General features: G+C 46.8%; 1 protein-coding gene across 3 annotated transcripts in view; it reads right to left on the bottom strand.

Moving 5' to 3' along the window:
* Positions 1-74: 74 nt before the first annotated feature.
* LOC121005026 (TBC1 domain family member 24-like) overlaps positions 75-22,304 on the bottom strand; it is a 47,262-nt gene continuing 25,032 nt past the window's right edge. For 2 of the 3 annotated variants that reach the window (XM_040437527.1, XM_040437526.1), the window contains 4 exons: positions 12,348-12,411; positions 11,113-11,211; positions 5,627-5,940; positions 2,455-2,606 (listed from right to left, as the gene is read on the bottom strand). In XM_040437527.1, coding sequence (XP_040293461.1) covers positions 5,674-5,940; positions 11,113-11,211; positions 12,348-12,411 — 430 coding nt within the window. In that variant the 3' untranslated portion in view covers positions 2,455-2,606; positions 5,627-5,673. Of the gene's footprint in view, positions 2,607-5,626; positions 5,941-11,098; positions 11,212-12,347; positions 12,412-22,304 lie in introns of all 3 variants that reach the window. The other variant, XM_040437528.1, reaches the window with a different exon arrangement.

The following is a 22,304-nucleotide window of genomic DNA, read 5'->3' as shown; positions in this document are numbered from 1 at the left end:
TCTTCAGCTGCCAAGCGCACATGTAACAGGTCAGCCATGTCATAGGGGACAAAAACTGCTGACAGGATTGCCCTTTATATGTGTGTATTCACACATCCGTGAATTTCCACGTGTTTATGTCACAGAAGCATCACTTATTTATGTCCGTGCTGACGGATCCTGTGTTTCGTGGATCATTCGTTGATCGCTGACCATTGTCCATGGAATTCGGATGACTACATTGGGCAAAATACAAACACACACGGACCGAACATGGATCCTTCACGACATCTTCTGGATGAACCACTGCCATGATGTCACGTATGTTGAATGAGGCCTTACTTACATTTTATGTGCATTTGAGCACAAAAAAACGGCATGTTTTTTGGTGCGGATTTGATGCGGTTTTGCCACAGCACTCACCCTTCCATTAAGCAAAAAAAAATTTAAAAAAGGAGGGGGCAATCCGCATAAAAGACCTGCACAAACAGCAGATTATAAAAATCCACGCGGCAGGTAAATTTCCGAATGGAATAATAAAAGCAACGTGTACATGAGATTTGTCTATTCTCATACACTTTGCTGGCGCTGTATCGCAGCATGTCAACTGTGCAAATTTTGGTGCGGATTTCGCCCTTTGCAATGGAAGGGTTAAATCTGCGGCAAAAGCGCATCAAATCCACGCCAAAAACCGCATGTAGCAAATGCGGATTTGGTGCGCAAACATAAAAAAATCTGCAGGCAAATTCGTATGGAATTTTCTGCACGTCTATATCCGCAGGCAGCGGCCTAAGTTCACGGAGGTTTATATTTGCAGCGCAAAAATCCAATCCAGAATCTGCAGAGAAATTTTTTTAAAAATAAAGTAAAAAATTCTGCAACCAAATTGTGCTGGTTTTTCAGCAGATTTTTTTGCAGTGGATTCTAAGACTTGAAATCGTTCTGATTATATTTCTGCCGCTCCTGTGCCGAGGCTTCCCTGGTCCCTCGACCGGCTCCTGTACCAGCAGTGACGGATTGAGCACATGCGCTGTCACGTTTCGGCGCATCATCAGAATGACCCAGGGAACCGCCACCAGACTGATTTTCCCAATGCAAATCCATCTGGCAGCATTTTTGCCAGTGTGCCGTAACCTACGGGCTTTTTTAAACCTGCGCCCAATATTGCGGAGTGTTTAGCACCGAGGGAACAGTACATTTCTACCCATAACATAAGGCTATTGTCAGTTTATGCAAATCTAATCATACATTTCCAGACGGAATAACAGAGGAACAGCAAAATGCAGAAGTTTAAGAAAATGTTTATTTTTGGAGGAATAGCGTGCAACAACAGCGTGCCGCCATGGCCGTGCTGCGACCGCAATACAGGCACAGACCTGCTACGGTCCGTGTGCATGAGGCCTAAGACTCAGCACAGGAATCACAGCAGACCCTTCGGTTTAGTGATTGATGACATTTATGGCGTAATTATATCAATATGCCAGAGATGTATATGAAATGAAGCCCCCTTTTAGGGCCTGTCCAGCCCAGAAACCCCATTGTCATACACGGTATTAGTTCAGGGTCCTCATCACTCGGGCAAAGAGAGTCTCTTCCTCTGGAGGACCCGTCCTGTCCTACATTACACAGACAAACCACTGATTTGAATGGACACTGTGTAATGCCTCATTTCCCCTGTGATGGCGCTGCAGGGAATTTGAAGACTTACTGCCAGGTTCCCCATGGATTACGTCTGATTGTTGGGGGTACCAACAGGGCACTTTGTGATCTATCGCCACCTAGTGTCCAAATGAGGGAAAACCTGCCATTAATAATGGTCATTATATCTATCACCACCTTGTGTCCAAATGAAGTATTCTTCTGTTATTCATAATGGTCATTCACTATCGCCACCTAGTGTCCAAATGAACAAAACTTCTCTAAATAATAATGGTGTTTATATCTATCGCCACCTAGTGTCCAAATGAACAAAACTTCTCTAAATAATAATGGTACCCTGGTAATTATAATCTATCGCCACCTAGTGTTCAAATGAACAAAACTTCTCTAAATAATAATGGTGTTTATATATATCGCCACCTAGTGTCCAAATGAACAAAACTTCTCTAAATAATAATGGTACCGGTAATTATATCTATCGCCACCTAGTGTCCAAATGAACAAAACTTCTCTATATAATAATGGTCGTAAAATCTATCGCCGCCTAGTGTCCAAATTAGAACACCTGCTATTAATAACGGTCATTTATATCCATCGCCACTTAGTGTCCAAACGAACCAAATGTCTGTCAATAATAATGGTCATAATATCTATCGCCACCTAGTGTCCAAATGAGGCAAACCCCTGCCATTATTAATGGTCATAATATCTCTTGCCTTCGATCAGCCATCTTTAACACCCCCAGGGCAATCCCTTGCTATTTAAAGGGCACAAAGGGTCATCTCTTTGGGGTTATATACATATAACATTTTTTTTGCAGATTTAGGAGTTTTTGCAGCCCCAGACTTCCAGGTGCTGTATATGAAAGTTTTCTTCACACAGAGGCGGGTTGTCGAAGGTTTCACAATGCTCTGTCCTCCCCATATTGAGGTCAGCGTCAATATTCAAGGCTTGTCCTCCGCCTCCACCTGAAACAAGATATCACAGTATGCTTTAAAGGGTGTACCAGTATTAATAATACTGATGATCTGTCCTCAGGATAGGCTATCAGTGTCTGATCAGCGGGGTCCAGCACCTTGCACTCCTGCTGATCAGCTGTTACCGAGTAGCTCCAGTATTGGAGGTTGGCGCCGAAATGACACTGATATGTCTGCTGTGTAGGGACTGTATTGTAATGGTATTTTTTAAGTACTGATTGCTTCTGTCCTTTAATTCTCTTCCCTTTTATTATTACCATTCTGTGTAATGAGGTGCCTTGTAATCTACTATCCATCCCCCATTGTGATGATAAGAACACATTCCTGAGTAATCTCAGAGACTGCACTAACAAGTTAATTGGCATTCCACCAGGAACTTCATCCTAGGTAGGGATGTATGACTTGCCATATCTCTTGTACACCCTGGGGTGTTGGTCATGTGTTATAACTTGGTAGACAGCCATATGTTATAGCATGATCGACCGGATCCCTAGCCTATATTAGGCTAGTGATGCTTAATTACTTTTTATTATTCTGTATGTGATTTTGTTTGTGTTATCATAGATTTAGTCACTTAGTAAATATATTTATTCACTTAGCCTGCGTAGTTTATTCATTCTCTAATCTTTGAATTCACGTTACGTTACATGGACGTGCTGGACACTGCAGCGCTGCTCCTCTTTACTTCAATCGGTGCAGTGCTTCAGTAACCAGCCCCATCGACTGTGTAGTATCGACACCAACTTCCAGCACCAGAGCTGCTGCAAAACAGCTGATCAGCGGGGGTGCTGGGTGTATGACCCCCACCCATCAGATATGGATAACTTGAGGACAGGTCAAAATCCAATTTAAAAAAAAATGGGAATTTGAAGGAAGGGGTTCTTTCAGTCCTTCAGTGCCCGCCCCCACCCCTGCATAGAAACATAGAATGTGTCGGCAGATAAGAAACCATTTGGCCCATCTAGTCTGCCCAATATACTGAATACTATGGATAGCCCCCCGGCCCTATCTTATATGAAGGATGGCCTTATGCCTATCCCATGCATGCTTAAACACCTTCTCTGTATTTGCAGCTACCACTTCTGCAGGAAGGCTATTCCATGCATCCACTACTCTCTCAGTAAAGTAATACTCCTGATATTACTTTTAACCCTTTGCCCCTCTAATTTAAAACTATGTCCTCTTGTAGCAGTTTTTCTTCTTTTAAATATTCTTTCCTCTTTTACCTTGTTGATTCCCTTTATGTATTTAGCAGTTTCTATCATCTCCCCTCTGTCTCGCCTTTCTTCCAAGCTATACATGTTAAGGTCCTTTAATCTTCCTGGTAAGTTTTATCCTGCAATCCATGTACCAGTTTAGTAGCTCTTCTCTGAACTCTCTCCAAAGTATCACTATCCTTCTGGAGATATGGTCTCCAGTACTGAGCACAATACTCCAAATGAGGTCTCACTAGTGCTCTGTAGAGCGGGCATTGAGCACCTCCTCTTTCTACTGGTAATGCCTCTCCTATACACCCCAGCATTCTGCTAGCATTTCCTGCTGCTCTATGACATGGTCTGCCTACCTTTAAGTCTTCTGAAATAATGACCCCTAAATCCCTTTCCTCAGATACTGAGGTTAGGACTGTATCACTGATTTTATATTCTGCTCTTGGTTTTTTACGGCCCAGGTGCATTATCTTTGCACTTATCACATTAAATTTTAGTTGGCCAGATTTTTGACCATTCCTCTAGATTTCCTAAATCCTTTCCATTTGGTGTATCCCACCAGGAACATCAACCCTGTTACAAATCTTTGTGTCATCAGCAAAAAGACACACCTTACCATCGAGGCCTTCTGCAATTTCACTGATAAAGATATTAAACAATATGGGGTCCCAGAACAGATCCCTGAGGTACCCCACTGGTAACAAGACCTTGGTCTGAATATACTTCCATTGCAAAGCTACTGTGGGATGCTGCTGGTTTACTATGGCCGCCAGGGACCTAACAGTGGTCTTCATGTCTGAGGCAGGGTCTAATAGGCTGCCTGTCAGCAGAACACTGACAGGCAGGCAGTAATTTGGTATCTTCCGTAACACCCCATATTATAAAACAAAGATATCACGTATCCTGCATGATGAACGTCATCAAAAAAGGGAAAAACAATGCCAGAATTACTAAATGATTGCTAAAAAAGTGGTCAAAAATTCATATGCTCCCTCAACCCACAAGTTCGCACACAAAAAACAAGCCCCACGATGGAAAAATTTAAAAGTTACGGAATATGGCGGCATAAAAATGAATGATTTTTGTGCATTTATTATGCGAAAGTAGAAAACATAAAAAACTCTATAAATGTGGAGTCGTACTGACCAGCAGAATGACGTTGTCATGTCATTAGTGTTGCACAGAGAACACCGTAAAAAGAATTGCTATTTTTTTCAATTTCCATGAAAAAAAAAATTAAGAAAAATTTACGCAATACACTATATGTACTGCAAAATGGTGGCATTAAAGGGGTTGTCTCACCTGGAACATTGGTGGCATATCGCTAGGAGTTCCACCTATCTCTAGAATGCAGTTACCAAAGAGAAGGAGAGTGCACTGCGCATGCACAGGCCACGCTCCATTCATTTCTGTAGGAGTGCCGAAAATAGTCGAGCGCTGGAGCGGCTATTTTCCGGCAGTCCCATAGAAGTAAATGGAGCGGTGGCCACGCTGGCACAGTGTGCTCTCTATTCATTTCTATAAGAGGTCCGAAACCGCGCACTGGCACGGCTGTTTTTGGTTGCTCCCATAGAAGTGAATGGAGGGAAGCTGCGCATGCGCAGTGTGTTCTTCCAAACTTTGGGCTCTCCATTCTTGGACCTCTGGGACTAGCAATGTTAAAGGTGAGACAACCTCTTTAAATATGGCAGGCAAAAAAAAAAAAATCGCCAAGTTCTGGAGGCCACAATAAGCGGCGTATCTCAGCAATGACAGGACCCCCACCATGACCCACACCACCAGCGCCTTCCTGTGCCAGCTCACCTATTATAAAGCCCTGGCTGTTTCCAGACATAAACATGGAGGCCGTTTTAGAGGGCAGCTGGAAATGTCGTACAGAGAGGAACGGAGATAAGCGGTTCGGGCTTCCTTCCGCTGGGACGGTCAGGAAATTTGTAGACTGGGAGGGACTGCTGGGAGCTGAGGTCATAGTGGAAGACCGACGTCTCGGGGTTGGGGAAAGACGAGCGCCATAAGAGTAAGATCGAGGTCTGGAGCGTGGGGAAGGCGGGGCGGTCTTCACCATCTCTGGTTTCCTCACTACGACCCACTGGTACCTCTCCATGTCCGGGCCGAATCTGCAAGGAAAACAGAAGAAGGCTGAATGATAAAATGTCTTCAGTAGAATTAGTAGGATTTCCCTGTTGTGATTCTGAATGTTTTCTATTGCTCCCTGTTATCTGCCACCTCAGGCTGGATACAAGATGAGATACGGCCTCAGGCTGGATACAAGATGAGATACGGCCTCTAGCCTGGATACAAGATGAGATACGGCCTCTGGCCTGGATACAAGATGAGATACGGCCTCATTGCTGGATACAAGATGAGATACGGCCTCTAGCAGGGATACAAGATGAGATACGGCCTCATTGCTGGATACAAGATGAGATACGGCCTCTAGCAGGGATACAAGATGTGATACGGCCTCTACCTGGATATTAGATGAGATACGGCCTCTAGCCTGGATACAAGATGAGATACGGCCTCTAGCCTGGATACAAGATGAGATACGGCCTCTAGCCTGGATACAAGATGAGATACGGCCTCTAGCCTGGATACAAGATGAGATACGGCCTATAGCCTGGATACAAGATGAGATACGGCCTCTAGCCTGCATACAAGATGAGATACGGCCTCTAGCCTGGATACAAGATAAGATACGGCCTCTAGCCTGGATACAAGATGAGATATGGCTTCTAGCCTGGATATAGAGGGAGATACGGCCTCTAGCCTGGATACAAGAGGAGATACGGCCTCTAGCCTGATACAAGATGAGATACGACCTCTATCCTGGATACAAGATGAGATACGACCTCTAGCCTGGTTACAAGATGAGATACGACCTCTAGCCTGGATACAAGATGAGATACGGCCTCTAGCCTGGATAAAAGATGAGATACGGCCTCTAGCCTGGATACAAGATGAGATACGGCCTCTAGCCTGGATACAAGATGAGATACGGCCTCTGGCCTGGACACAAGATGAGATATGGCCTCTGGCCTGGATACAAGAGGAGATACGGCCTCTAGCCTGGATACAAGATGAGATACAACCTCTAGCCTGGATACAAGATGAGATATGGCCTCTATCCTGGATACAGGATGAGATACGGCCTCTGGCCTGGATACAAGATGAGATACGGCCTCTGGCCTGGATAAAAGATGAGATACGGCCTCTGGCCTGGATACAAGATGAGATACGGCCTCTGGCAGGGATACAAAATGAGATACGACCTCTAGCCTGGATACAAGATGAGATACGGCCTCTAGCAGGGATACAAAATGAGATACGACCTCTAGCCTGGATACAAGATAAGATACGGCCTCTAGCCTGGATACAAGATGAGATACGGCCTCTAGCCTGGATACAAGATGAGATACGGCCTCTAGCCTGGATACAAGATGAGATACGGCCTATAGCCTGGCTACAAGATGAGATACGTCCTCTAGCCTGATACAAGATGAGATACGGCCTCTAGCCTGGATACAAGATGAGATACGGCCTCTAGCCTGGATACAAGATGAGATACGGCCTCTAGCCTGGATACAAGATGAGATACGGCTTCTAGCCTGGATACAAGATGAGATACGGCCTCTAGCCTGGATACAAGATGAGATATGGCTTCTAGCCTGGATATAAGAGGAGATAGGGCCTCTAGCCTGGATACAAGAGGAGATACGACCTCTAGCCTGTATACAAGATGAGATACGGCCTCTAGCCTGGATAAAAGATGAGATACAGCCTCTAGCCTGGATACAAGATGAGATACGGCCTCTAGCCTGGATACAACATGAGATACGGCCTCTGGCCTGGATACAAGATGAGATACAACCTCTAGTGATCACCAGTCAGTGTGGTTTAATATAAGAACTGTGAAAGAGTCCCACCACACAAAAACAAAAGTTTTAGATTTAGAAAAACAGACTTTTCAAAAATGAAATTAGTCATAAATGAGTCCTTATCAGACTGGAACGGATTACATGGAGTCCAGGAGAAATGGGACTACTTAAAAGGTGCATTATTCAGGGCAACAGAAAATTGCATTAGACTTGTCAGTAAAAGCAAAAAAAGGAGGAGATCAATGTGGTACTCACAGAAGTGGCCCAAATCATTAAAAATAAAAAGCTAGCATTTTGTAATTATAAAAAAAAACCAGAGCAATGAAGATAAGGAAATCTACAAGATTAGGCAGAGAGAGGCCAAGCAAGTTATAAGAACTTCTAAAGCGCAGGGCAGAAGAAAAACTAGCTTAGGTCTATGAAAAAAGGGGATAAGACATTCTTCAGATATATAAAATGAAAAAGGAAATTAAAACAAGGAATAACTAAATTAAAAACAAAGGACGGAAGGTATGTAGAAGAGAATAAAGGGCTAGCCGACTGCCTTAATGAATACTTCTGTTCAGTTTTTACAAAAGAAAAAGGAGAAGGACCTCCACTAGAAAGGATGACTAATAAATCATTTGATGCATGTATCTTTACAGAGGAAGATGTTCTAAGTTTGCTGTCTAAGGTGAAGACAGATAAGTCACAGGGGCCTGATGAGATACACCCAAAATTATTAAAAGAGCTTAGTGGTGAGCTGGCAAAACCGTTAACAGATTTATTTAACCAATCATTAGTAACAGGAGTCGTCCCGGAAGATTGGAAATTGGCAAATGTCGTGCCCATTCACAAGAAAGGTAGTAGGGAAGAATCGAGCAACTATAGACCAGTGAGTCTGACATCAATAGTAGGCAAATTAATGGAAACCCTATTAAGGATAGGATTGTGGAACATCTAAAATCCCATGGATTGCAAGATGAAAAACAACATGGGTTTACTTCAGGGAGATCATGTCAAACAAATCTTATAGATTTTTTTGACTGGGTGAATAAAATAATAGACGGTGGAGGTGCAGTAGACATCGCATATCTAGATTTTAGTAAGGCTTCTGACACTGTCCCACATAGAAGACTTATCAATAAACTGCAGTCATTGAGCATGGACTCCCATATTGTTGAGTGGATTAGGCAGTGGCTGAGTGACAGACAACAGAGGGTTGTAGTCAATGGAGAACATTCAAAACAAGGTCATGTTACCAGTGGGGTTCCACAGGGATCTGTACTGGGACCGATTTTGTTTAATATCTTCATAAGTGATATTGCAAAAGGCCTCGATGGTAAGGTTTGTCTTTTGCTGATGACACAAAGATATGTAACAGGGTTGATGTTCCTGGAGGGAAACGCCAAATGGAAAAGGATTTAGGAAAACTAGAAGAATGGTCAGAACTCTGGAAACTGAAATTTAATGTGGATAAGTGCAAGATAATGCACCTGGGGCGTAAAAACCCAAGGGCAGAATATAGAATATTTGACACAGTCCTGACCTCAGTATCTGAGGAAAGGGATTTAGGAGTAATTATTTCAGAAGACTTGAAGGTGGGAAGACAATGTAATAGAGCAGCACGAAATGCCAGCAGAATGCTTGGATGTATAGGGAGAGGTATAAGCAGTAGAAAGAGTGAAGTGCTTATGCCGCTGTACAGAACACTGGTGAGACCTCACTTGGAGTATTGTGCGCAGTACTGGAGGCCATATCTCCAGAAGGATATAGATACTCTAGAGAGAGTTCAGAGAAGAGCTACTAAACTAGTACATGGATTGCAGGATAAAACTTACCAGGAAAGGTTAAAGGACCTTAATATGTATAGCTTGGAAGAAAGAAGAGACAGAGGGGATATGATAGAAACTTTTAAATACATAAAGGGAATCAACTCGGTAAAGGAAGAGAGCATATTTAAAAGAAGAAAAACTACCACAAGAGGACACAGTTTTAAATTAGAGGGGCAAAGGTTTAAAAGTAATATCAGGAAGTATTACTTTACTGAGAGAGTAGTGGATGCATGGAATAGCCTTCCTGCAGAAGTGGTAGCTGCAAATACAGTGAAGGGGTTTAAGCATGCATGGGATAGGCATAAGGCCATCCTTCACATAAGATAGGGCCGGGGGCTATCCATAGTATTCAGTATATTGGGCAGACTAGATGGGGCCAAATGGTTCTTATCTGCCGACACATTCTATGTTTCTATGTTTCTATGTTTCTGGCCTGGATACAAGATGAGATACGGCCTCTATCCTGGATACAAGATGAGATATGGCCTCTATCCTGGATACAAGATGAGATACGGCCTCTATCCTGGATACAGGATGAGATACGGCCTCTAGCCTGGATACAAGATGAGATACGGCCTCTATCCTGGATACAAGATGAGATACGGCCTCTAGCCTGGATACAAGATGAGATATGGCCTCTATCCTGGATACAAGATGAGATACGGCCTCTATCCTGGATACAGGATGAGATACGGCCTCTGGCCTGGATACAAGATGAGATACGGCCTCTATCCTGGATACAAGATGAGATACGGCCTCTAGCCTGGATACAAGATGAGATACGGCCTCTGGCCTGGATACAAGATGAGATACGGCCTCTGGCCTGGATACAAGATGAGATACGGTTGGACATGGAGGCATACAGGTTCTGTATGGTATCCTGCAGCACATTTGCCCACAGCTGGGCCTGTAGATCCTGCACACTTGTAGGTTGCTGATGTTGGCGTCCCAGCTGGTCACATAAATGCTGGATTGGTGATAAATCCGGTGACCGGCAGCCTGGGAAGTGTAATCTGGAGGAGACATTCTTGGGAATTGTTGGTGTCGGTGGATCAAACAATCCTCTCTACTGGTGTCTGTCTGGGCCGTCCAGAGCCTGTTTACCACGTGTGCATGCCCTCATGTAACCACTGCTCCCAACATCTCCTAACAGCTAGGTCAGAACGCCCCAGATGGCGGGCAATTCATAGAAACGACCATCCTTCTCTCAGTCCAGTAATGAGCCCCATCCTAAAGTCTGTCTGCTGGCCAAAATGTCTTTGAGTGCGTTGTCGAGATATGTCTAACAGACAACGATCTCTCACCAAGAGGTACACTACTCAAAAGTAGCCCCTGGGAGCCTTTTTACAAGGCAATAGGGGAAGCACTTTTAGACTGTCTTGTGGAAAGACCTCACCTGTAATCGCTTACATATCGGCCCGAGACAAAACTGCAGGATCAGTTTTGCAGCAATACGACATTTCTATCTGGGGCGGTATTTTTTTGGTCAATGAGTGTTCACCTTCAGGGGAGGGAGACATTTACATGCATATACAGCAATGACTGATATAACGCTCTCATAATACTCCTGTGCCGTAATAAACAGCCGGTCACTTACAGAAAACACGAAGCACTCTCCGGTTCCAAAAAACGTGCAGACCTGTCCGCAGCACTTCTTCCTTTCACTCCAGTCTGTGGAGAGGTAGGCCCCACACACCTGAGGGAGACAGGACGGCAGATCGGGTATAATAAGGTACAGAGATTATATAGAAAGTCATCGTTATATACACTGGCTCTGAAACCACAGAACCAAAGTGTACACATTCCTCGCCATTTCCTGCTTTCTGTCAGTGAATGGAAAAACGTGTAACATCGAGAGGTTGAAGACATAACTTAACACTTATCGCAGGGTTTGATACATTTGTATTCAGTCTGAACAAACCTTATCCAAGTCTGATACATTTCACCTGCACTGATACATTGTAGCAAACTATCAGAGAAATGGCGCAGGACAGGAAGAAATTGTGAAAAAAACACCCTCAGCTGAGAGAAGGTTTTCCGTCTTAGGGTGCATTCACACAACCATATATCCATTTTGCGGTCAGAAATTGCGGATCAGCAAAATACGGATGCAGTCGATATGCATCATACACTTTTGCAGGCCCCATTGAAAAAATGGCTGGTCTTGTCCACAAAACGGACAAAAATAGGACATTTTCTATCATTGGCAGATCGGTGGCATGAATGACATCTGTGTGGATTTTTTGCAGACCCATAGAAATAAATGGGTCCACATATGATCTGCAAAAAATACGGATCGGACGTGGAATGAAAATACGGTTGCGTGAATGCTCCCTTAGAATGTAAACAAGAGTGTCCCTTTCACTGACAGCAAGCAGAGGTATTGAAATGGTGATGAATTGAATCACAAAGTGTGTGTAAAAGGAGCCAAACATATCATTATACCATGATTAAAGGGGTTGTCCAGAGGAACTTTTTCATATATATATATATATATATATATATATATATATATATATAACTTGCAGAGGGTTAAAAATAAAAAAAGAAGCATTACTCACCTGCCTCGATCCCCCGCCGCTGCCTACTGGTCCCTGCTGCTCTTCACTTCCTGGCAGGAGATGCTCAGCCAATCCCAGGCCACAGGAGTGACCTGCATCAGCTAAACGGGCCTTTCCTGGCATGTCCTCACCGAGTAAATGAACAGCTGCGGGGATCGGTCAGCATTTAAAGGGCAGAAGGTCGGGAATCAGTGAGATGAGCAATGCTTCTTTTTTAAAAAAAAAATTAACCCACTGTGAGCCATATATAAGAAAAATAAAACATTGTTACCTGGTTTTCGGTGGTCTTGATGAGCAAGACAGTAGGCTCCATCCCTTCACAATGTGAATAAAATCTGCAATCAAAGGCAAGGAGATTAGACCGGGAATCACAATGCGCTATATAAGGATTCACGTAGACAATCCGAACAGTGGCTCCTCAGAAAAGGTGGCTTCACAAACCGTGCCTAGCCACGTAATGAGCTTCTTAAAGGAGCCCTCCAGACCCAGGAATCAAGATTGGGTCCAACGTCTTAAAGGGAACCTGTCAGAAGCCTTTAGCCCACCACCAACCACCAGTTCCACCCCTCTATACTCGAACATTGTCCTTAGTATCCAGAAAAATGTCTCATTTAGATAAAAACAAATTGAAGTTTAAAGCTCGTTCACACCATAAGCAGATATTTGTAGTCAAGTAGGTGCAGACGCTCAGGAGCGGATGTTCACGATGTAAATCCCCAAATTTAGTTTGACTGACATCCCTGAGGACAGACATACATCATCACAAGCCTGGTCAGAGTCAGGTTGTACAGGCCTAGCTCTGGCGCATGCGCAGTGTGACCCTGCAGCCATGACAGATACCCTGTGCTTCACTGCACGTGCACCAGAAGCAGGGCACAACGGGATTTGGCCGTGCTTGCAATGACGTACCCCTGTCCTCAGGATGTCAGTCATGAATACCCCTCCTACAAGAAAAATGGCTGTCCTGTTCACTTGCTTTCCATGAAGCAGGAGATGCTGGGTAGTTCTGAAAACTTTGGAGAAGCAAAGCTCTTATATTTTTCTGCCACGGAGCTGGTCTCTCTCGGATGGATACAAGCAATTTGGGGATTTATTCGGCTATTTTATTTTGGGATTGACCTTAGTAGCTTTGTAGAAATTGTAAGAAAAATAGAAGACGCCTTAGGAATCAGAAGAGAAGAAGCGAGTTCATACGAGTGCTCTGACTGCCCCCTGGTGGAAATAAATGAAATGACAGACCAGTGAAGGTTGTGGGCTCCGCTTTACAGACACTGAGGACCTGTTCTGAGGGTAGGTATTCCATATCAGATCGGCGGGGTCGTCTCACACCTGGCACCCCCCGCTGATTAGCTGTTTCGGCTGCCAGAGACTATACAGTGTACAGAGCGGAAGGCCCCATATGCTGTGTAGTTTCTGGTATACTGAGAGCTGAGCTGCAGTACCCTGGCATGGCCACTACAGAGTGGATGGAGCTGTCTACCTCCAGTGCCGCAGCAGCCAGAAACAGTTGCCCACCAATCAGATATTGATGACTTATCCAGAACATAGGTCCACAATATCTGTAGCCCGCACAACCCCTTTAATCAGCTGTCTGATATTTTATGAATTGGGTTGTTAAGGTGCCACACATCGAGTGTGTAATGTGTCCTGACTCTTCTCCGATGGCAGATAAAAGAAGGATCAGGCATGTTGGATTCAACATGCTCAATCCTTTCTTCCCAGAGGCATCTGGCAGCGTTTTTTTCCTCTTGAAACTAACTAGAGGCTGATAACCTGTAACATCACCGTTGGATCTTTTGTGATCCGTAAATTGTGGAGCCGCAAAACACGGATGACATCCGTGTGCATTCCGTATTTTGTGGAACGGAACAGCTGGCCCCTAATAGAACAGTCTTATCCTTGTCCGTAATGAGGACAATAATAGGACATGTTCTATTTTTTGCAAAATGGACATATGGAAACGAAATGCATACGGAGTCATTTTCGTTTTTTGCGGCCCCATTGAAGTAAGTGGTTCCGCATACGGGCCACAAAAAAAATGAAACGGACATGGGAAAAAAATAAGTTTGTGTGCATGAGCCCTAAGTGATGCAGAGGCTTCACTATTGTGAGGGGACACCCAGGGGGTAACATTATTGTGAGGGGAGCACTAAGGGGGCAGCACTATTGTGAGAGGAGCAATAAGGGGGCAGCACTATTGTGAGAGGAGCAATAAGGGGCAGCACTATTGTGAGGGGAGCAATAAGGGGCAGCACTCTTGTGAGGGGAGCAATAAGGGGCAGCACTATTGTGAGGGGAGCAATAAGGGGCAGCACTATTGTGAGGGGAGCACTAAGGGGGCAGCACTATTGTGAGAGGAGCAATAAGGGCAGCACTATTGTGAGGGGAGCAATAAGGGGCAGCACTATTGTGAGGGGAGCAAAAAGGGGCAGCACTATTGTGAGGGGAGCAATAAGGGGCAGCACTATTGTGAGGGGAGCAATAAGGGGCAGCACTATTGTGAGAGGAGCAATAAGGGGCAGCACTAGTCTGAGAGGAGCAATAAGGGGCAGCACTATTGTGAGGGGAGCAATAAGGGGGAAGCACTATTGTGAGAGGAGCAATAAGGGGCAGCACTATTGTGAGGGGAGCAATAAGGGGCAGCACTATTGTGAGGGGAGCAATAAGGGGCAGCACTATCCAATAAGGGGCAGCAATATTGTGAGGGGAGCAATAAGGGGGCAGCACTATTGTGAGGGGAGCAATAAGGGGCAGCACTATCGTGAGAGGAGCAATAAGGGGCAGCACTATTGTGAGGGGAGCAATAAGGGGGCAGCACTATTGTGAGGGGAGCAATAAGGGGCAGCACTATTGTGAGGGGAGCAATAAGGGGCAGCACTATCCAATAAGGGGCAGCACTATTGTGAGAGGAGCAATAAGGGGGCAGCACTATTGTGAGGGGAGCAATAAGGGACAGCACTATCGTGAGGGGAGCAATAAGGGCAGCACTACTGTGAGGGGGAGCAATAAGGGGGCAGCACTATTGTGAGGGAACAATAAGGGGCAGCACTATTGTGAGGGGAGCAATAAGGGGCAGCACTATTGTGAGGGGAGCAATAAGGGGGCAGCACTATTGTGAGGGGAGCAATAAGGGGGCAGCACTATTGTGAGGGGAGCAATAAGGGGCAGCACTATTGTGAGGGGAGCAATAAGGGGCAGCACTATTGTGAGGGGAGCAATAAGGGGCAGCACTATTGTGAGGGGAGCAATAAGGGGCAGCACTATTGTGAGCAGAGCAATAAGGGGCAGCACTATTGTGAGAGGAGAACTAAGGGGGCAGCACTATTGTGAGAGGAGCAATAAGGGGCAGCACTATTGTAAGGGGAGCAATAAGGGGCAGCCCTATTGTGAGGGGAGCAATAAGGGGCAGCACTATTGTGAGGGGAGCAATAAGGGGCAGCAATACTGTGAGGGGAGCAATAAGAGACAGCACTATTGTGAGGGAAGCAATAAGGGGCAGCACAATTGTGAGGGGAGCAAAAAGGGGCAGCTCTATTGTGAGGGAAGCAATAAGGGGGAAGCACTATTGTGAGAGGAGCAATAAGGGGCAGCATTATTGTGAGGGGAGCAATAAGGGGCAGAACCATTGTGAGGGGAGCAATAAGGGGCAGCACTATTGTGAGAGGAGCAATAAGGGGCAGCACTATTGTGAGAGGAGCAATAAGGGGGCAGCACTATTGTGAGGGGAGCAATAAGGGGGCAGCACTATTGTGAGGGGAGCAATAAGGGGCAGCACTATTGTGAGGGGAGCAATAAAGGGCAGCACTATTGTGAGAGGAGAACTAAGGGGGTAGCACTATTGTGAGAGGAGAACTAATGGGGCAGCACTATTGTGAGGGGAGCAATAAGGGGCAGCATTATTGTGAGGGGAGCAAAGAGGGGCAGAACCATTGTGAGGGGAGCAATAAGGGGCAGCACTATTGTGAGGGGAGCAATAAGGGGCAGCACTATTGTGAGGGGAGCAATAAGAGGCAGCACTATTGTGAGAGGAGAACTAAGGGGGCAGCACTATTGTGAGAGGAGCAATAAGGGGCAGCACTATTGTGAGGGGAGCAATAAGGGGCAGCACTATTGTGAAGGGGAGCAATAAGGGGCAGCACTAGTGTGAGGGGAGCAATAAGGGGCAGCACTATTGTGAGGGGAGCAATAAGAGACAGCACTATTGTGAGGGAAGCAATAAGGGGCAGCACTATTGTCAGGGGAGCAATAGGGGCAGCACTATTGTGAGAGGAGCAATAAGGGGCAGCACTATTGTGAGGGGAGCAATAAGGGGCAGCACTATTGTGAGGGGAGCAATAAGGGGCAGCACTATTGTGAGGGGAGAAATAAAGGGCAGCACTATTGTGAGGGGAGCAATAAGGGGCAGCACTATTGTGAGGGGAGAAATAAAGGGCAGCACTATTGTGAGGGGAGCAATAAGGGGCAGCAATATTGTGAGGGGAGCAATAAGAGACAGCACTATGGTGAGGGAAGCAATAAGGGGCAGCACAATTGTGAGGGGAGCAATAGGGGGCAGCTCTATTGTGAGGGAAGCAATAAGGGGCAGCATTATTGTGAGGGGAGAAATAAGGGGCAGCACCAATGTGAGGAGAGCAATAAGGGGCAGCACTATTGTGAGATGAGAACTAAGGGGGTAGCACTATTGTGAGCGGAGCAATAAGGGGCAGCACTATTGTGAGATGAGAACTAAGGGGGTAGCACTATTGTGAGAGGAGAACTAATAGGGCAGCACTATTGTGAGGGGAGCAATAAGGGGCAGCACTATTGTGAGGGGAGCAATAAGGGGCAGCACTATTGTGAGGGGAGCAATAAGGGGCAGCACTATTGTGAGGGGAGCAATAAGGGGCAGCACTATTGTGAGGGGAGCAATAAGGGGCAGCACTATTGTGAGGGGAGCAATAAGGGGCAGCACTATTCAATAAGGGGCAGCACTATTGTGAGGGGAGCAATAAGGGGCAGCACCATTGTGAGGGGAGCAATAAGGGGCAGCACTATTATGAGAGGAGCAATAAGGGGCAGCACTATTGTGAGGGGAGCAATAAGGGGGCAGCACTATTGTGAGGGGAGCAATAAGGGGCAGCACTATTGTGAGGGGAGCAATAAGGGGCAGCACTATTGTGAGGGGAGCAATAAGGGGCAGCACTATTGTAAGGGGAGCAATAAGGGGCAGCAATATTGTGAGGGGAGCAATAAGGGGCAGCACTATTGTTAGGGGAGCAATAAGGGGCAGCACAATTGTGAAGGGAGCCATATGGGGCAGCTCTATTGTGAGGGAAGCAATAAGGGGCAGCACCATTGTGAGGGGAGCAATAAGGGGCAGCACCATTGTGAGGGGAGTAATAAGGGGCAGCACTATTGTGAGAGGAGCAATCAGGGGCAGCACTATTGTGAGAGGAGCAATAAGGGGACAGCACTATTGTGAGGGGAGCAATAAGGGGCAGCACTATTGTGAGGGGAGCAATAAGGGGCAGCACTATTGTGAGGGGAGCAATAAGGGGCAGCACTATTGTGAGGGGAGAAATAAGGGGCAGCACTATTGTGAGAGGAGAACTAATGGGGCAGCACCATTGTGAGGGGAGCAATAAGGGGCAGCACCATTGTGAGGGGAGTAATAAGGGGCAGCACTATTGTGAGAGGAGCAATTAGGGGCAGCACTATTGTGAGAGGAGCAATAAGGGGACAGCACTATTGTGAGGGGAGCAATAAGGGGCAGCACTATTGTAAGGGGAGCAATAAGGGGCAGCACTATTGTGAGGGGAGCAATAAGGGGCAGCACTATTGTGAGGGGAGCAATAAGGGGCAGCACTATTGTGAGGGGAGAAATAAGGGGCAGCACTATTGTGAGAGGAGAACTAATGGGGCAGCACCATTGTGAGGGGAGCAATAAGAGGCAGCACTATTGTGAGCAGAGCAATAAGGGGCAGCACTATTGTGAGAGGAGAACTAAGGGGGCAGCACTATTGTGAGAGGAGAACTAAGGGGGCAGCACTATTGTGAGAGGAGCAATAAGGGGCAGCACTATTGTGAGAGGAGCAATAAGGGCAGCACTATTGTGAAGGGGAGCAATAGGGGCAGCACTATTGTGAGGGGAGCAATAAGGGGCAGCAGTATTGTGAGGGGAGCAATAAGAGACAGCATTATTGTGAGGGAAGCAATAAGGGGCAGCACTATTGTAAGGGGAGCAATAGGGGGCAGCTCTATTGTGAGGGAAGCAATAAGGGGCAGCACTATTGTGAGAGGAGAACTAAGGGGGCAGCACTATTGTGAGAGGAGCAATAGGGGGCAGCTCTATTGTGAGGGAAGCAATAAGGGGCAGCACAATTGTGAGGGGAGCAATAGGGGGCAGCTCTATTGTGAGGGAAGCAATAAGGGGGCAGCACTATTGTGAGAGGAGCAATAAGGGGCAGCATTATTGTGAGGGGAGCAATAAGGGGCAGCACTATTGTGAGAGGAGCAATAAGGGGGCAGCACTATTGTGAGGGGAGCAATAAGGGGCAGCACTATTGTGAGAGGAGCAATAAGGGGGCAGCACTATTGTGAGAGGAGCAATAAGGGGGCAGCACTTTTGTGAGAGGAGCAATAAGGGGCAGCACTATTGTGAGAGGAGCAATAAGGGGCAGCACTATTGTGAAGGGGAGCAATAAGGGGCAGCACTATTGTGAGGGGAGCAATAAGGGGCAGCACTATTGTGAGGGGAGCAATAAGGGGCAGCACTATTGTGAGAGGAGAACTAAGGGGGCAGCACTATTGTGAGAGGAGCAATAGGGGGCAGCTCTATTGTGAGGGAAGCAATAAGGGGCAGCACAATTGTGAGGGGAGCAATAGGGGGCAGCTCTATTGTGAGGGAAGCAGTAAGGGGGCAGCACTATTGTGAGAGGAGCAATAAGGGGCAGCATTATTGTGAGGGGAGCAATAAGCGGCAGCAACATTGTGAGGGGAGCAATAAAGGGGCAGCACCATTGTGAGGGGAGCAATAAGGGGCAGCACTATTGTGAGAGGAGCAATAAGGGGCAGCACTATTGTGAGGGGAGCAATAAGGGGGCAGCACTATTGTGAGGGGAGCAATAAGAGGCAGCACTATTGTGAGGGGAGCAATAAGGGGGCAGCACCATTTTGAGGGGAGCAATAAGAGGCAGCACTATTGTAAGAGGAGCAATAAGGGGCAGCACTATTGTGAGAGGAGCAATAAGGGGCAGCACTATTGTAAGAGGAGCAATAAGGGGCAGCACTATTGTGAGAGGAGCAATAAGGGGCAGCACTATTGTGAGAGGAGCAATAAGGGGGCAGCACTATTGTGAGGGGAGCAATAAGGGGCAGCACTATTGTGAGGGGAGCAATAAGGGGCAGCACTTTTGTGAGCGGAGCAATAAGGGGCATCACTATTGTGAGAGGAGAACTAATGGGGCAGCACCATTTTGAGGGGAGCAATAAGAGGCAGCACTATTGTAAGAGGAGCAATAAGGGGCAGCACTATTGTGAGAGGAGCAATAAGGGGCAGCACTATTGTGAGAGGAGCAATAATGGGGCAGCACTATTGTGAGGGGAGCAATAAGGGGCAGCACTATAATTGTGAGGGGAGCAATAAGGGGCAGCGCTGATGTGAGGGGAGCAATAAGGGGCAGCACTATTGTGAGAGGAGAACTAATGGGGCAGCACTATTGTGAGGGGAGCAATAAGGGGCAGCACTATTGTGAGGGGAGCAATAAGGGGCAGCACTATTGTGAGAGGAGAACTAAGGGGGCAGCACCATTGTGAGGGGGAGCAATAAGGGGCAGCACTATTGTGAGGGGAGCAATAAGGGGCAGCACTATTGTGAGAGGAGAACTAAGGGGGCAGCACTATTGTGAGAGGAGCAATAAGGGGCAGCACTATTGTGAGAGGAGCAATAAGGGGCAGCACTATTGTGAAGGGGAGCAATAAGGGGCAGCACTATTGTGAGGGGAGCAATAAGGGCAGCAGTATTGTGAGGGGAGCAATAAGAGACAGCACTATTGTGATGGAAGCAATAAGGGGCAGCACTATTGTAAGGGGAGCAATAGGGGCAGCTCTATTGTGAGGGAAGCAATAAGGGGCAGCACTATTGTGAGAGGAGAACTAAGGGGGCAGCACTATTGTGAGAGGAGCAATAGGGGGCAGCTCTATTGTGAGGGAAGCAATAAGGGGCAGCACTATTGTGAGCAGAGCAATAAGGGGCAGCACTATTGTGAGGGGAGCAATAAGGAGCAGCACTATTGTGAGGGGAGCAATAAGGGGCAGCAATATTGTGAGGGGAGCAATAAGGGGCAGCACTATTGTTAGGGGAGCAATAAAGGGCAGCACAATTGTGAAGGGAGCCATATGGGGCAGCTCTATTGTGAGGGAAGCAATAAGGGGGCAGCACTATTGTGAGAGGAGCAATAAGAGGCAGCATTATTGTGAGGGGAGCAATAAGGGGCAGCACCATTGTGAGGGGAGCAATAAGGGGCAGCACCATTGTGAGGGGAGTAATAAGGGGCAGCACTATTGGGAGAGGAGCAATAAGGGGCAGCACTATTGTGAGAGGAGCAATAAGGGGACAGCACTATTGTGAGGGGAGCAATAAGGGGCAGCACTATTGTGAGGGGAGCAATAAGGGGCAGCACTATTGTGAGGGGAGCAATAAGGGGCAGCACTATTGCGAGGGGAGAAATAAGGGGCAGCACTATTGTGAGAGGAGAACTAATGGGGCAGCACCATTGTGAGGGGAGCAATAAGAGGCAGCACTATTGTGAGGGGAGCAATAAGGGGCAGCACTATTGTGAGGGGAGCAATAAGGGGCAGCACTATTGTGAGGGGAGCAATAAGGGGCAGCACTATTGTGAGGGGAGCAATAAGGGGCAGCACTATTGTGAGGGGAGCAATAAGGGGCAGCACTATTCAATAAGGGGCAGCACTATTGTGAGGGGAGCAATAAGGGGCAGCACCATTGTGAGGGGAGCAATAAGGGGCAGCACTATTATGAGAGGAGCAATAAGGGGCAGCACTATTGTGAGGGGAGCAATAAGGGGGCAGCACTATTGTGAGGGGAGCAATAAGGGGCAGCACTATTGTGAGGGGAGCAATAAGGGGCAGCACTATTGTGAGGGGAGCAATAAGGGGCAGCACTATTGTGAGGGGAGCAATAAGGGGCAGCAATATTGTGAGGGGAGCAATAAGGGGCATCACTATTGTTAGGGGAGCAATAAGGGGCAGCACAATTGTGAAGGGAGCCATATGGGGCAGCTCTATTGTGAGGGAAGCAATAAGGGGGCAGCACTATTTTGAGAGGAGCAATAAGAGGCAGCATTATTGTGAGGGGAGCAATAAGGGGCAGCACCATTGTGAGGGGAGCAATAAGGGGCAGCACTATTGTGAGAGGAGCAATAAGGGGCAGCACTATTGTGAGAGGAGCAATAAGGGGGCAGCACTATTGTGAGGGGAGCAATAAGAGGCAGCACTATTGTGAGGGGAGCAATAAGGGGGCAGCACCATTTTGAGGGGAGCAATAAGAGGCAGCACTATTGTAAGAGGAGCAATAAGGGGCAGCACTATTGTGAGAGGAGCAATAAGGGGCAGCACTATTGTGAGAGGAGCAATAAGGGGCAGCACTATTGTGAGGGGAGCAATAAGGGGCAGCACTATTGTGAGAGGAGCAATAAGGGGGCAGCACTATTGTGAGGGGAGCAATAAGGGGCAGCACTATTGTGAGGGGAGCAATAAGGGGCAGCACTTTTGTGAGCGGAGCAATAAGGGGCATCACTATTGTGAGAGGAGAACTAATGGGGCAGCACCATTTTGAGGGGAGCAATAAGAGGCAGCACTATTGTAAGAGGAGCAATAAGGGGCAGCACTATTGTGAGAGGAGCAATAAGGGGCAGCACTATTGTGAGAGGAGCAATAAGGGGGCAGCACTATTGTGAGGGGAGCAATAAGGGGCAGCACTATAATTGTGAGGGGAGCAATAAGGGGCAGCGCTGATGTGAGGGGAGCAATAAGGGGCAGCACTATTGTGAGAGGAGAACTAATGGGGCAGCACTATTGTGAGGGGAGCAATAAGGGGCAGCACTATTGTGAGGGGAGCAATAAGGGGCAGCACTATTGTGAGAGGAGAACTAATGGGGCAGCACCATTGTGAGGGGAGCAATAAGAGGCAGCACTATTGTGAGCAGAGCAATAAGGGGCAGCACTATTG

Source organism: Bufo bufo, chromosome 6, assembly GCF_905171765.1.
Source record: "Bufo bufo chromosome 6, aBufBuf1.1, whole genome shotgun sequence".
Lineage (NCBI taxonomy): Eukaryota > Metazoa > Chordata > Amphibia > Anura > Bufonidae > Bufo > Bufo bufo.
Note: the sequence above shows the minus strand (reverse complement) of the source record. Positions and strands in the feature narration are given on the sequence as shown.